General features: G+C 59.1%; 1 protein-coding gene across 2 annotated transcripts in view; it reads left to right on the top strand.

Moving 5' to 3' along the window:
* RPTOR (regulatory associated protein of MTOR complex 1) overlaps positions 1-16,173 on the top strand; it is a 226,148-nt gene that overhangs the window by 157,914 nt on the left and 52,061 nt on the right. For both annotated transcript variants that reach the window (XM_058675485.1, XM_058675484.1), the window contains exons 8-11: positions 3,253-3,353; positions 3,706-3,850; positions 11,106-11,181; positions 15,037-15,138. In XM_058675485.1, coding sequence (XP_058531468.1) covers positions 3,253-3,353; positions 3,706-3,850; positions 11,106-11,181; positions 15,037-15,138 — 424 coding nt within the window. The remainder of the gene's footprint in view (positions 1-3,252; positions 3,354-3,705; positions 3,851-11,105; positions 11,182-15,036; positions 15,139-16,173) is intronic.

The raw sequence follows: 16,173 nt of genomic DNA, 5'->3' as shown, positions 1-16,173 counted from the left end.
AGCTGCGTGACCTGACGGGCTCTGACACACACAGGCCCGTGAGTCACTGCCACGGTCAGGAGGCCTCCGTGGGGTTCCTAGCACCTCACCCTCGCACCCCTCAAGGCCGTGTTGCCCCCAGACTCAGGCAGCCTCGGAGATGCCTTTCTTGTTGCACCTTGGACCTCAGGCTCCTGGAGTGGGGGCAGGGTTTGGGCTCCCCGTGTGTGAGAGCCCTGGAGCTCTGTCCACGTGGAGCGCATCAGCGTGCCATTACTTTTTCTTGTGGCCCTCTGTTCAGTGTGCCAGTTGGTCCCGCCGCTGATGGGCACCGAGGTGGTCTCCAGTAGTGACCATAGCCCTGAGCAGATCCATGTACAGGCCTTGACGTGCAGGTCCGTGGCCTTCTCTCCTAGAGGAACGGGTCGCAGAAGCCTGGCTGTGTCAGACACGTGGCTGGCAAAGGCATTCACACCCCCTTGGGGAGCAGTCCCGCGGGATCACTAGGCCTATGGACATGCTGGCCAGAGAGCTGCCACCTCCCGACTCCCTGATCTGCTCCTGAACCACGGCTTTTTGTACTTTCCATAAAAATCAGCCCTCGGTTAACATCCAGTGTATGACTGGTGGGTGTCCCAGGGAGCTCTAGGAAGGCCAGTGGCATCCGGGGCACCCTGAGGCCTGCAGCAGCAGCGGTGCCCAGATGGCACCTGGGGCCTGTGCGTGGCATCCATGGGGTCAGGAAAAGAGGGAGGAGATTGTTTCCTCTGAAAGGCTTGGAGGGGAGGAGTCAGGCTCAGTTCCGCCACCGACAGCCCAGCCTCACTGATGGGGTGACTGGCCTGAGGGACAGAGACCAGGACTTGTCGCGATTGTCACATGTCGCTGGCTTCTGTATCCACAGACACCAGAGTGGATTTGAAGGGCAGTTCTCCACACCTCTGGAGGTTCTGAGCCCTGGGGACCCCGCATGGGCTGTGGCACTGTCACCTGACTCCCAGTTCAATTCGTTTGGGGCTGACCGTGGCTACATGTTTGGCTCTGATTCTGATAGCTACTACATTGCCTGCAGCAGGGCTGTCCGGCAGGGACTCTCACACACACACACACACACACACACACACACACACACGTATACACATATGTATACACCAGCTCCCTGCAGCAGGGCTGTCCGGCAGGGACTCTCACACACATACACACACACATACACACACACACACACACACACACACACACACCAGCTCCCCCATATACATACACAGTTTCTCACACATACATCCACACAGCCCCACACAGCCCCACAATGTAGATGCACATACACATGCAACCACATGACACAGCCATGTACATCCTCTCATGCACATACATGTGCATAGCCCCTGCCCACCGTGCCAGCCCCCACCTCCCTGGCATCACCCAGGGCTAAGGACGAGGAGGCCAGAGAATCAGGGTTTGTGTATCCCGTCATGTAGTGAGGGACGCTGATGATGAGGTGTTGCTTCTGGGCTGTGAAGGCAGGAGTGTCCCCACTGCCCCCTTTGGACAACGTGCTCTTGTGGTGCAGGGTTGTGCCAAGCACACGGGAGTGGAGCTGGAGGCTGAGCTTGGTGCCTGCCCTTTGCCACCGTGCGCTGTGGCTCTGCCGTCTCTGTCCGCATGTGGGCTTGCACTGGCAGAGTGGGGATGTAGAGGCCCAGTGGGAACTTGCTTGAGCCCAGCGAGGCAGCCTGCAAGTCACAGTTTGCCACCTCAGCGTGTGCAGACTGCCCGACAGGCGGCTCTGACCCACCTCTCGCACATTTTGGCCCTGAGGTTTGCGCACCCCAGGCCTGGCCATGCCTCAAGGGTCCTGGCCTTCGGTAGCTAGGACCTGTTTGTGGGGCCTTGTGTATGGCAGCTGCGTGTTGTGCATTGGAAGGATTTCAGTGTGTCCGTTTCCCGTTGGCCGAGGTGGGTTCTGCTGGCAAGCTGACACCTGAGGGCTGCATGGCCCCGGACGTCCTGCAGACCCGTGCCCTGCAAGCTGGTCCTCAGTGAGTGACCTGGCCCCAGGCTTGCTGTAAGTGTTTCCTGAAAAATGGCCTCTCTCCGGAGGGATTGCCTGCCCAGAGGAGCGCTGCAGGAGGGGGTGCTTGAGGGCCCCTGTCTGCATGCCAAGGCTTGGCGTGAAGAAATGAGTCTCCCTGTTGAGGTGACGGTGAACCCCTCTGTGTCTCATATTCTGTTCTGGTCTCAGTTGCTCATCCTGTCCGTGGCCCTGTGGGAGTCAGCCCTTCATCACTGTGACCAGCACCCCGAGGGAAGCCGCTGCAGGGACGTGGTGGGGGTCAGGGGCTCATGCTGGCCCACAGTCCAGCAGCTGGCATCTTGTGGGGCAGGAAAGGGAAGAGGGAGGGTTGGCTCCAGGGAGAGCATGGAACTAAACTCAGCTGCTGCCACCACCCCCATTTGTCAAGGACACTTCCCGCCCTGGCCACCAGCGAGCCATCATGCCAAGCTTAGGGTGTACACAGTGTGTGAGCCGTTCCAGGGCACCAGCAAGGCTGTGGTGCATGGACCGCAGGAACTTACACGCAGCAAGCATGCTGGGCAGGCGTCCAGCCCAACTCTCTGAGTGTTCTTAGCAGAAAGGTGGTGCCACAGAGGGTGTTGGGATCGGGGAGCTAGCCCATGCAATGCGAGGCTCTGGGATCACACACTCGTCTCCGAACCACATTACTGTGAACAATTCCTACTGGGAGAAAAGAAAAGGTGTTTTTCTGTCAGATATAATTAAACCTGCTGCAGAGCAGAAGGGAGCATGCCACGTGCTCCCTGCAGGTGGGCCCTGCGGGGCCCAGCTGGGCCGTCCACTGGCAGGCAGGTGGGCCCTGCGGGGCCCAGCTGGGCCGTCCACTGGCAGGCAGGTGGGTCCTGCGGGGCCCTCGCTGGGTCCTCCCGGCTCCCAGTAGGGAACAGCAGTATTCTCACCACCTCTGCTCCCAGTCCTTGCCTGTGGGTCGCTGGCACATTCCATGTGCACACGTCCATGGACACATGGGGTCTGTCCTCCGGGGCAGCAGCCATCCCTGTTGCGAGGGAATAGTGCAGGGTCGGTACCCCTGGGGCCAGTCGGGTCACCTGAGGAGACTGTGGAGTGGAGTGACAGAGGAGGAGGCTGTGCCTTTGGGGTGTGAGCTAGAAACGACTCCTCCTCTGGGTGTATCCTGCTGGTCCCCATCTCTCGCTGATGACCAGGCCGCCAGTGATGGAGGTGCCCCTGTCTCCTAGAATCCCCGGGCGGCTCAATGACAGGAGGACGCCACTGGGTGAGCTCAACTGGATTTTCACAGCCATCACGGACACCATCGCCTGGAATGTGCTTCCCCGGGGTAAGGCTGCCCGCTGCCCAGTGGCGTGGTGTGGAGGCTGAGAGGGGGCAGGTTCCCAGGGCGGCTTCAGTGTGGGGCACGGGGCAGCGATGTGTAGTGTCCCAGGCCATACTGTATGGTCTTCGTGGACGTCTTCGGGGCAGGCCCGGTGTGTCTGTCTGTCTCCTGCTTGCTGGTCGGTTTGGGGATGCGTGTGCCTGCCTGTGGGGCCCGTCCTCAGGTGTTGCCGGTGGGGAGTGCGCGAATTGCTCCTGATGTGGTCCCTTGTCCCTGTCGCTGTCGCTGGGAATTACTGTGTGTTTGGAGTTGGATACTGGTCCCTGAAGGTCCCTCCCTCTCTGTCTGCCTTCAGATCTCTTCCAGAAGCTCTTCCGACAGGACCTGCTCGTGGCAAGTCTGTTTCGAAATTTTCTGCTGGCCGAGAGGATCATGAGGTCATACAACTGTACGCCAGTCAGCAGCCCCCGACTTCCCCCAACATACATGCATGCCATGTGGTAAGTCTCTCCGGCTGGACACAGGCCCGACAGCCTGCTGTCCTCACACTGCTGTAGTGCAAATATGCAGCAGGGTAGGGAGCTTTAACACAACCTGTGTGACCTCAGCCAGTCTGTGCAAGTCCTTCTGGAATGGGGTGGTGACCAGTGTCCTGCCAGAGTGGCATCATGCGGGGGGAGGGAGGTCCTGGCCTTGCAGACTGGCATTGGACGAGCTACCAGCTGCACCCTTGAGGGGCGTCTGATTGCCCTAGAGCCTCAAGACTGTCCAGCCCACGAGAAGTTAATTTGCACATGCACGCACACACCATCATGTGTGATGGCTGTACCCTCACACACATACCCCCCATCGTGTGTGATGGCTGTATCCTCTCTCACATACACACACACCCACACCATCGTGTGTGATGGCTGTATCCTCTCTCACACACACACACACCCCCCACACCATCGTCTGTGATGGCTGTATCCTCTCTCACACACACACACACACACACACCCACACCATCGTGTGTGATGGCTGTATCCTCACACACACACACACACACACACCATCGTCTGTGATGGCTGTATCCTCTCTCTCTCTCTCTCTCACACACACACACACACACACATACCCATCATGTGTGATGGCTGTATCCTCTCTCTCACACACACACACACACACACCATCATCTGTGATGGATGTATACACACACACACACACACACACACCCATCGTATGTGATGGCTGTATCCTCACACACACACACACGCACACACCCATCGTGTGTGATGGTTGTATCCTCACACACACACACACACACACACACCATCGTGTGTGATGGCTGTATCCTCACACACACACACACACACACCCCCATCGTGTGTGATGGCTGTATCCTCACACACACACACCCATCATGTGTGATGGTTGTTGACAACTGCAGAGCAGCTGATGACTGCCAGCAGTGGCAGAAGCCGCAGTTCTGGTGCGGTTGGTTTTTCATCTAGACGTGGGCCCTAGATACGCTGGGTTTCTTCTAACATGAACAGCGTGTGGGAGCATCTAAACTGGAGCAATAACAGAGGAAAGGTGCCAAGCCCTGCCGATAATACTTTAAAAGAGTGAGTTATCTATATGTGGCCTTAAAAACCACTATAGGCAGCGTGATTTGGGCTGGTGGGCTTTTGTTTTGTTTTGAATATATTTGACCAAGTTTCCCCCGATGTGGAAACCGAGGGGACAGGAAGGGAGTTGCCAGCTCACCGTCCATCCCCCGGAGAACACGGAGAGCCCACGGCCGGAGAGTACGGCCAGCACTGGCCCGGAGCGGCTGAGCCGGAGTCCAGCGCAGGTGTGCGGCAACAAGGAAGCCAAAGTAGACTCTGATGACAACAACCTAAATCACGTCTGAATAGAGTGCGGGCCACGCTTACTCCACGCCCCACTGCTCCGTGAGTCATGGAGTCACAGGAGGAGGAGTTATTTCAGAAGCTGCAGTCATTTGTAGGATCCGTTTAGAATGAATGCTTTTTGGAGCAGACGTCCTTGGAGGAATGCGTCCTCAAATCAGCCTTGTTCCCCTAAGAAAAGGAAAGCCCTGTCTGTCTCCTCAGGCAAGAGTAATTAGAGGAGGGGGTGTGGACAGAGGGGCCTGGTGGGCACCTGGGGAGCAGGTGGACACAGAGGCCATTGAGGTGGGGCACAAACACATCCACCACTCCCACCTGTCCCACTAGAAGTAGGTTGTGTGGATATTGTTTCCCTTCAGAGTGCGAGGCTTGTGGTGAAATGGGATTCAGCTTATGTCAGTGTAATAAGGGGGCTCATGGGTTTCAAAGATTTTTGCATCAAAGTAAGCTTAAGTTTTCCATGACCTTTCTACTGTAGCCTTGTAGATTTTCCTGGTGTAAGAACGCCTCCTGGGGGATGTGCTGAGCTACATAGGGTTTAAAAAGGAAGGAAAAAGAGGATTTACCGCTTGAGAGTGTAGAGTCCAGAACCAGAGGCAGACATAGAGCAGGAAGCAGGCAAGGTGGCCAGTTACCAGCCATGCACCGAGGCGAGAACCTCAAGGGTGTCCCAGCACCTGCGCCTGCACCTGGACCCCCTTCCTACGTCAGGCACTCCACCCAGGCTGGCGTGTACCTCGAAGGTCTGCGGGGAAGCGGGGTCAGCCTCTGAGGTCCCTGCCCTCGTACCTGCTGCTTCTTGCGCCCCGGGCTGGGAAGAAAGCGCCAGCTGTGCGGTTCCAGAGGCCAGGCTCCTGCCCCCTCCTGTGCAATGCTAACGCTGCAGCCACTCTGCCCGCAGTAATGCCCCACGCATAGGCACAGTCACCCCTTTATCTCTGCATCCCTTCATCCAGAAAGTGCCTCTGTCCAGTCGGTTCTGCTGAGATCTGGGGCTGGGCCCTGACATGGCAGTCAGCGGCACCCCAGCCTCCAGGGAGGTGAAGGGCCAGGCCTCTAGCACAGGCAGTGATGCTCGCCCCGGGTGGGCGAGGTGGACTTCTCGGGTGAGAGGGGAGAGCAAGCAGCAAGGAGGCCCACACAGGCAGCCGCTATGTGCCATCCCCATGGGTGCCTTGGCCCAACTGTGGACTCCACGACCCCCTGGGCGCCTGCCTTGCCATCCTGCCTTGTCTCGGTCTGCCTTTTCCTTGTACACCCACACCGTAAAGGTGTGTGCTGTGTTGGCAGTGACATGAGGGCAAAGAAGCCTTCCGCCACGTCAGCGTCACAGGGCAGAGTTGACAGACACGGACATCTGGCCACAGCTCGGGCTCCTGCAGCAACAGTGAGTTGGAGGGCCCGGAGAACGCATGTGCTGAGACGAAACAGATTGGCGCTGAAAGGAAAAAAATCGAATTCACAAATTACAGACAGATTGTTGCCTTCTTCTGCTGGGCACGTTGCTCCGCTTAGGGACAAGGACACTGCCCAGGCACCACAAGGCAGCAGCCAGGGAGAGGAGAGGGCAGCCGGGCCGGGACACGTCCCATTGCTGCGCACCCGTGGCTGCTGTGGCCACAGCGTGCTGAATACCTGGCAGCGTTCTGCCAGGCTCTCGGCACTCCAGCTGCCAGTGGGCACAGCCTGCCAGGCTCTTGGCAGTCCAGCTGCCAGAGGCACCTTCGGTCCTTGACATATGAATGCAGACTTGAAGGGGACTCTACTGGCCAGGAGCCACTGAAGCTTTCTGTAGCATGGCTTGGCTGTCATCCTCCGACCTTGGGGCAAGGACCATACCATGGGGTGTGGCTGCAGGCTCCCATGGAGTGTTTGCCACCAGGAGCCCCTTGCAAGGGCCAAGAATTTACCAGCTATGCTGGAAGCGAGCCCCTCAGGGGCACCGACAGATGGTGGTGCTGGCCTGGGAAAATGACCAGAAGGTGCTGCTAGGACAGTGCTAATCTCAGTGCCTGCTGGCCAGCCTCCTGTGTGCCCAGCTTGTTCTGTCACAGAAGTGCTAGGCCGACACTCCTGCGACACACCTGCGCTGGGGGTGCAGCGTTGTGTGTGACAGCGGGCTGCCTGCCAGGACGTGAATGGAGTGTGCGGGCTGACGGCCCTGCTGCGCCTGAGCTTGGCCCGTGAGCGACGTCTCCCTTCCCCGCGCAGAGCAAGGTGCTAACGGTGCTTGTCCCACACGGTGGAACTGGGCTCTCTGGGGTCGATGTTACTTCTGTAATGTAAAGCCTACCTATAGATTGTCTAAGCCTCTGTTAGACATTTTTAAAAACTGAATCATCATAGTTAAGGCATTATCAGCCGTAAATACAAAACTGGGGACCAGTGAAAGTAGCAATTGGTACTTCTTAACATGAAAAACATTAACTGGGATCCCCTAAGGTTCATTGATTGATCTAGTTAATGTTTTTTAACTGATGAAGTTAAAAACGTGGAAAAGAACCCACATACCTTAGATGCAGGCTGTGTGAGGAAGTCACTGCTCCCCACCCCACCCCGAGGCACAGGTGCTTGGCCCAGCAGGCCTGGGCAGGGCAGGGCTGAGGGGAGACTGCAGGAGAGGCCCGCTGTGGTGCTCATGGGCTGGCGCTGAGCTCCCTGCAGGCCTTGGCCTCTGGGGGATCAAGGCCATTAGATGCTGTGAGGGACAGCTTCTCAGGGGAGCACTTGGAGCAGACAGCTGAGGAACTGCCATCAGGGCACTTCCCTGAGGGGTCACACGGTGCACCTCCCCACCACCTCCAGCCTGGAGCCCAGTTGCCCTTGGTCCTCTCCAGACCCATCAGGAGACCGAGCGGGGCAGCTGAGGAGCAGCTCTGAGGTGCAGTGTCTGGAGAAGGGAGCGTGCTGCAGGAAGGAGCCTCCACTGGGTGAGGATAGGACCATGTGGGGTGCACACTCCAGGCTCCCGCCTCCCAGGGCGCTGAGGCATGGGTGATGATAGCACTGTGTGGGGAGCAGGCGGGCCGGGAAGGGCGTGCCCCCAGGGAGGGCGGGCCGGGAAGGGCGTGCCCCCAGGGAGGGCGGGCCCCCAGGGAGGGGGGAGGGGGCCCCAGGGAGGGCGGGGCCCCAGGGAGCGCAGGTGAGACAGTAAGCGCATGGCATCCTTTAGAATCTCCATAAGGAGTCCTTGTGTGGTGGGTGGGGTGAGAGGTTGCATTTTTAGCAGGGGGAAAGGGGAACAAGCCCAACAAAAAATTGAGGTTAAAACAAAGAAATGCACGTTGGTGCTGGGCTGACGGGGAGGCTGGTGATGGAGGGCACGGAGCGACTCTCATTTATGACGCAGAGCCATATGGGAGCTGTTCTCCCTCCCTTCCCATTCCAGGGGTCCTGCAACCTTGCATTTGTCTGCAGTAATAACCGATGCTTTCTGCTCCCTGGTGGCTCTGTGCCTGGCTGGGCTCCCCTGCAGCCCACCCCCAGGCCACCTCCCAGGCCACTTCTCCTGCATCCACATGGCTGCTGTCCCGAGTGACTTGCCTGAGCAGCCCAGCACTTCTGAGGAAGCCCCTTGGAAGCCCCCTTGCTCGGAACTGCAGGGGCAGAGGAGGAGGCCCCAGATCAGTGAAGAGGGTGGGCACAGCCCCTCCCCCACTCCAGCTCTCTGCCCAGCCTCTCCTCACCTGCCCTGCCCTTCCCCCTCCTCCTCACTGACTGCCCTTCCCTCCTCCTCCTCACTGCCTGCCCCTACTGGCCCTGCTCCCCAGGACTGTGGGAAGTGCTGAGCCAGAAAGCTCCCTGGCAGCCCCAGCCGGAGAGCTGCTGCCTTGTGCTTCGATGGGACCCACTTCCCACTCACCCCTAGCTGAGAGTCCCCAGTGAGGACTGCAGGTTCATTTCAGTTGCACTCACTGTAGCCGCCTAACGCTGTGCTCCTCAGAGGCACTCTGCTCAGAGCTGTGGCCGTCCAGCCTTGCCCGGTGGGTCTCAGGACCCTCTCATCTGGCCCTTGGCTTTGGTGAAAATAGTGATGAGTAAGTGCCAGTCACAGGCGCAGAGTGCCCAGCGTGCCCGCTGCCCTGCCCGTCCTCTGCTCCGGGGCGTCTGTCGTGGGCCTGCCTCCCGGGTGTTGTGCTGGAAGCCCCCCTTCCTGCCCTTCGCAGCCCCTCAGCACGCCGGAGCCACGTGCCCGTACCCCACAGGCCTCCTGACTGAGCACCTCAGAGTGTGTGGCCGACAGCAAGCCAGCTTTCTGGCCTATGGACATAGATCCCTGCGGCCCTCTGGTTCACTCCTCCACGCACAGCTGGAAAGAAGCCACACCCTGCGGAGCGTCTTCTAGAATGAACGGGAGAGGGCAGAAGTGCAGTGGCATCTGAGGGCACGGGGCAGAGTGTGTGCCCTGGCTGAGCACTGGCCGAACCTGCCCCAGGAGAGCTCTCTGCTGGCCCTTGCCTGGCAGCAGCTGTGGGGCCTTTGTGTGACCTGAGCCTCCCTAGGATGGGGCCGGCAACACCCATTGTACAGGTGGTGAAACTGACCCCAGCAAGTCAGCACCACGGGTGCCACGGCCCCAACACCAGGTGCCACCCCCTCCCCAGGCCTTGACCTGCAGAAAGGAGCCAGCCCACATACCCACCTGTCATCCACGCCAACCCACTGTCTAGGCAGAGAGGTGGCTTTGCTTCTGTCTTGCACTCTAGCTCAGCAGATGTTTGTTGAGAACCTACTGTGTGCTGGGCTTGGGCATGCAGTTGGCTGTGCAGGGACGTGAGGAACTGGCCTGGGTGCCCTAGGACCAGCCTCAGAAATGAGGCACAGAGGGGCTGAGAGGAGGCTAGACTGGAGGGGAGCAGGCCACAGTGGGGTCCACTCCATCGTGGAGGTGACACCCCAGCTGCCAGGTGGCTAACCAGACCTGGACCACTGGCCAGGAGCGCCCCAGTGACTCACGCCACCAGGGCAACCCGAACTGGAGTGATGGGCTGCAGTGCGCGCGGAGGCCTCACCCCTACCATGTCCCTGGTCCTGCTGTGTTCCCCCAGGCAAGGCCCTTACCTTCCACCGTCCCACCAGCAGGCTACAGCGTCCAGTCTGTTCTGCTGCTACCACACCTCAGAAACCGCCACTGGTTGGGCCCTGCCAGAGCAGGCCGTGCTGAGTGGCCTGGGCTGGGCCCAAGCTCATCAAGGTGCTGGTTCCATCAGGCATTAATCTCACTCCACCGGCCAGGAGACAGCCGTGGGGACGTCCCACGGGGAGCCTGTGCTGCTGCTGCACTGCTCTGTCAGTCGGAAAAGAATTCGACATTAAAACTTCATAGAAAGAAGTCATTCACACTCTGAGGAAGATGGAGGGGGAGGGGAGCTCCCTCTTTGACCTTTGACCCACCTGGTGTCAATCCCAAGTTCTTGCATTCCCCAGAAGGGCCAGACACAGAGCAGGCCACCTGCAAGCCTCTGTGTCACCGTCCCCGGTTATGTAAGATGTGTTTGTGAAGCTGCGTAAATCACTCTACAATGGACTTGCTTAAGGACAGGACCCTGCGGGCTGGCGCAGGTGGCTGCCTGGTGGTGGGGTGTGGGTGTGCTGCCTCCCGGACTTGCAGACCACCCCCCTCCCTCACATAGGTGCCCCCCAAGGGCCATGGGAGCTCCCAGCCTACCCTTGGCTTTGGGGCCCTGGGCGAGTGGACACTGGGCTGCAGGACAGGATTCCATAGCCAGGTCCCACACTGCCTGGCCCGGGGGGACCACCAATGCCTGGTGGCCCCTTGCTCTCCGAGCGCCTTCCGCCCTGGGCCCCAGCCACCCTTCCCCCTCACTGGCCTGCTGGGGCCTCTCGTCTCTCCTGACAGGCAAGCCTGGGACCTGGCCGTGGACATCTGTCTGTCACAGCTGCCAACCATCATTGACGAAGGCACCGCGTTCAGGGTGAGTCTGGGCCATGGCCACGTCCCACAAGCCCGCATCGGGTCCCCAAGGTCCAGGAACAACAGAAGCTAATCCACACTGGAAAGACTAGGATGGCCAGGGCACGAAGCTCGGTTTTGAAATGGTCAACCTTTAAAAGGCACCTTGTCTGAAAATCTTGCTCCCTTGGATCTGCCCCCGCAGTGCACCGTGTTCCCTGTGACGTGAGCCCCATGAACTTGGAGGCTCTGGACCCAAGACACGAGTTTGCATCCTGGCCTGGGCATGTGGGCGCAGCATGGACTGCCCCGTGCAGGGGCTGGGCCTTGTCTTCCTCGTGGCCCCGCCTGTCAGTCTGGCGTCTGCCCCCCTGGCTTCTCATCCCTCCACGAGCATAGATGGGTGATGCCCAGACCTGCTGCCCAGGGGTGGGGCTCAGCGTCAGCCAGGGGTGCAGGCCCAGGGGCTTGGGTGGCCCAGCTGGCCCTGAGGCTAAGCTGTCAGCCGTCGTCAGGGAGGGAGGCCAGGACCGAGGCCTTTGCCCACACACTCCACTCCAGCCCCACCGAGAGACTGGTGGGGGCCGACTGCACTGCCTTGGGTGACTTAGGGACCCCCTATGCCCCAACTTCCTCATTTAAAGGGAGGGCTTGAGGGGTCCGATGGACAGTTTCTGCAGCTGAAGGCCATGGGCAAGCCCGCATGTGGCCCTCAGACAGATCTGCACGCAGGACACCCTCAGCCCAGCCCACGCTGCGCTGTTCCCAGTGGACGGCAGTCACTGGGAAGCTCCTGACCTGTTGTGTGTGGGGAGCACGTGTGTGTGCTGGGGCGGGGTCAGCAAGACAAACAGCATCTTTCATGAGAACCCCCACATGTCTTACGTTGTCTCCCTGTTTATAACATTGTATTTGTAAAATTTCAAAAATCTAGAACAAATGGGAAGAATTCTCAGTCACTGTGTATTTGTGACTTGGCCCTACCGTTGTCCGCACTGGCTTCGCCCCGTGTCCGTCTGTCCCTGTCTGTCTGCTCACCCATTTCTGCCCAGCCATCACTTCTCTGTCCATCTCCCTGTTCGCGTCTTTCCTCTGTCTGTCCTCCATCTGTCCACCGTTTTTTCTCTTGTGTTGGTAAGTGCCAGTGGCTGCCCGGAACCTCTGCCCTCTGTGTGCAGCAGGCCTTGTCTTCCCTTGCCCCATGGCCCATGTGCTGTGCCCACTGCTGTAGTGCCCTCTGTTGGCTTCTGGACCTGATGTCCACCTGCCTTCCTGCTGTAAGGTCATGGGCAGGGCAAGCGTCCCTCGGTGCAGAAAGATGCATACCCCCAGGGAACCCCAGCCCCCTGCGCCCCCTGATACCCGCAGCCTGAGCCATCCTGGGCAAGACAGAGCCCGCCGGGGTGTCCTCTGCCCTCATCCTGTTTGCTGCTTGGTCATAGACATTTTCTTTAACATTGATGGTTAGGGATACTAGCCCCGGCTGCTGGACATCAGGGCTTGTTTGCTATGCACCGCCCTGAGCTGGCCTTCTCTCCAGTCCGGAGCTCGGGTGTGTGCCCTTCCCCGCCCAGCCCTGCAGTGCCCCTGGCCTGGTGCGTGGGGCAGGATAGCTGTATGCTGGAGTCCAGCTCCAGCCAAGTTCGGAACTTGAGAAGGGTTCATGGAGTAGGTGTAGAAAAGAAACAAACCACTACAGTTTCAGGATCATAATGGACAGTGGGAGAAAGCTGTCCTCTTTGTTTATACAGAAGCTGTCACAGGCTCTGGCACCAACTTTTCACGCCTGGTCAAGCGGGCATGCCTAAGGGTAGTTCTGCCAATTGTTTCCCCTTGAGGCAGGATGCCAGCCGTCCTAATCCTGTGGTCAGGAGGTTCTCAATAGGCGTGCATATCAATCAGTAACACATTCCTACTACAATCCTCATTCTACAGCTTAGAATCAGTTAAGGGAGGAAATGCGTCACAGAAGGAAGGACCTAAAGATCAAGGAAAGAGGGAAAGAATAGATTCCCACTGTACCTGGGGACGGAACACCCTGGTTAGCATGTGGTCAGTGGGGGCAGCAGAGACAGCATCAATAGTGAAAGGCCCTTTTGCCGAGACGTTATCAGCAACATCAACTTGCAAGCTCACATTGATAGTAAAGACCAACTCCACAGGACAGACAGTGGCTAAATAGGTCACAGAATTCTCAGCAGGGTTGTGTGGTGTCCATGCAAAGGGAGGTGGAACTGCTTTCAGGTGGTTGCAGAGACATCCACCGGCCTTGCCAAGCAGCAGGATATTCCTTGCGGCTTTGCCTGCAATGAAACAGTTCTCTTCACACCTTCCTGTCTTCCACACCCGCTGCACAGACCCAGCAGCCGTGGTCCCCCAGGGCCTTCCCCATGTCCCCGTGCAGGATGGCCGTGGTCCCCTAACCCTTCCCCCGTGTCCCATGCAGGATGGCCGTGGTCCCCTAACCCTTCCCCCGTGTCCCATGCAGGATGGCCGTGGTCCTGCTGAGCCCTTTGTGTTTCCATGTGGATTTTGCGCTTTTCTTCCCAGAGAACCTACCAGGGTTTGATTGACTTTGCAGTGAACTCTATGGCTTGACCTGGGGGTGTGTCAGCAACCCCACTGCCTCCAGCCCTCTGACCCACCACCACGGATGCAAATGGTGCTTTTAAAATTCTTTTTCCTGTTTTCTCTCTGTGTATTCCTGAGTTATTCTGTGTAGCAGCTGTGCTAAATCCACGTCTTTGTTCCATGTTTTCCTGTCACTTCTCAGCTTCATCCTAAAACCTCATCATCAGACTCCCAGAAGGGCCCAGCATGGAAGTCACTCTTGCAGACTCCTGCTAACCCTGTGTGAACGCGTGTTTGTGGACGGAGGGGTCCTGCCTCTGTCCATCTGTGCAGTGTGGCCTCTGCCTCCGTGGGAATGCGTGTTTGTGGACGGAGGCGTCCTGCCTCTGTCCATCTGTGCAGTGTGGCCTCTGCCTCCGTGGGAATGCGTGTTTGTGGACGGAGGCGTCCTGCCTCTGTCTGTGCAGTGTGGCCTCTGGTGGTGGACCCCTGCCCCTCAGAGCAGCAAGGTGGCTGCAGGTGAGCTCTTCCAGGGTGGGCACCAGGCCAGGTTCAGGGCGCCTGGCTCAGGGGCCGCAGAGGAAGGAAGAAGTGGCGGAACAGTCTGGATGGATCTGTGGGGCTCCCAGCAGCCCTCTGTTGTTTGTACACAGGCCACGGAGATTGACATCATCGCAAGGTTAGGCCCCCGTGATCAGCCCCTCAGCCCACGAGGACCTCTGGTGCCCGCCTCCCCAGCTCTGGCCTTGTGTCCTGACCCTGGGAGTCTCCAGGGGTCCCTGACATGCTGTGGAGGTCACTTGGGGATTGTACGTCCCCACATGCCTGCATCAGGGCTGGATCAGACAGAAGTGGGAACCTGGACCCCATCCGGGTCTCCTTGAGCCAGCACCCGCTGCTCCCAGGTGCCATGGGTTCTTGATGCTGCCACCCCGTGGTCCTCCTAGGACCTTTGTGGGTTCCACCTCTCTCCTTGCCCTCTAAATATTGAGGGGCTCTAGGCTCAGTCCCACACAGCTTCTGTTTCCCACGAACCTGAGGAAGGAATCTGCCAGTGATGCCTGCAGGGAGCCCAGAGTTCTCTGGGTACACGGCCACACAGGGCAGCTGCCCTTCTGTGACTGTGCTCAGCCCGTCAGGCTCCCCGCTCGACTGTGGGCACCTGCGTCTTCGCCATACTCCACAGATCCTGGCTCCAGCTCTGTAACGCCCGCACTGCCCCCGGCCCCAGCTCTCACCTGTGTGGTGTGAGGCTGCCGGCTGGGTAAGCCAGTCAGTCACGGTCCTGCCTCGCGCCTCCCCACAGCACAGCCCGTTCTTCGCGGAGCAGCTGACCGCCTTCCAGGTGTGGCTCACCATGGGAGTGGAGAACAGGAGCCCTCCCGAGCAGCTCCCCATTGTCCTGCAGGTGAGTGTCCCCAGAGGGGCCCGACCGGCTGAGGCTCCCCGGGCGAAGAGCCCAAAGGTGAGTGTCCCCAGAGGGGCCCAACTGGCTGAGGCTCCCCGGGCGAAGAGCCCAAAGCCTTGCAGGCCCCAGGACCTGTGGCCTCTAGCAGCCTGGTCCCTGCACTGCGGTGGCTGAGCTCCAGTGGGTAGGAGTTGCTCACTGGAGCGGGCTACCCCTCCACTGCCCTCTGTGCACACTCAGGATGGATGAGCACCTCAGGGAAGGAGGGGAGGGGTGCGCCAGTCTCCCATGGATGCTACGTGAGCCTGGTGAGCACCAGTCCCAGCAGCTGGGCCACTGGTGAGATGCCAGTACAGGTCCTGGAAGCTGCCCACGCCCCCTTTTCCAAGGGGTTTGTCACTGTGGTTGGATTGGAAAGCACACTTCCTGGCTGCGTCACTGGACACCAACCCTTCTTGTGGCCCAGGCTGTGTTCAGTGCAGACTGGCCCATCCTTGGGCTGGGGGCCAGTTCTAAGGGTCCCACCAGCTGGCTGTGCTTAAAGAGGTGGAGACCCTGGAGTTCGGGCATGCGCGCACACCTGTGCACCTGTGCCATGCATGGCTGCCTGTGGCAAAGGGTGCGCTCATGTCAGGACAGGTGAGAAACTGCGTGGCCAATGTCAACACTAAGGTCTCACGAGTTACTTCAGATAGAAGCTAAACAAGCTTGTGCTTGGGCTGAGGACATTGAACTTGGGCCAGAAGCTTCAGATCATCGTAGGGACCTGGTGGCCCCTTCCAGGCCTGTGTGTGAATCTGAGTCCGTTAAGGAGTGGAAAACCAGCCACCCCTCCCAGGGTGCCCCAGGTTGGGGACAGCAGCAGCCACAGCACTGCCTCCCCATAGCATGGCCCAGGCTACGTTCTTCTTTGGCGCCAGGACCGGGGCCCCTTGTCCAAGGATGTCCATCTGCATCGCTCCAAGAAGGGCTGTGTGTCCCTGTCCCTGGTGATGGGCGTACCGTCGGCCTGCACCCAGCAGCCTCCAGTCTCAA

Source organism: Ochotona princeps, chromosome 17 (assembly GCF_030435755.1).
Source record: "Ochotona princeps isolate mOchPri1 chromosome 17, mOchPri1.hap1, whole genome shotgun sequence".
NCBI lineage: Eukaryota > Metazoa > Chordata > Mammalia > Lagomorpha > Ochotonidae > Ochotona > Ochotona princeps.
Note: the sequence above shows the minus strand (reverse complement) of the source record. Positions and strands in the feature narration are given on the sequence as shown.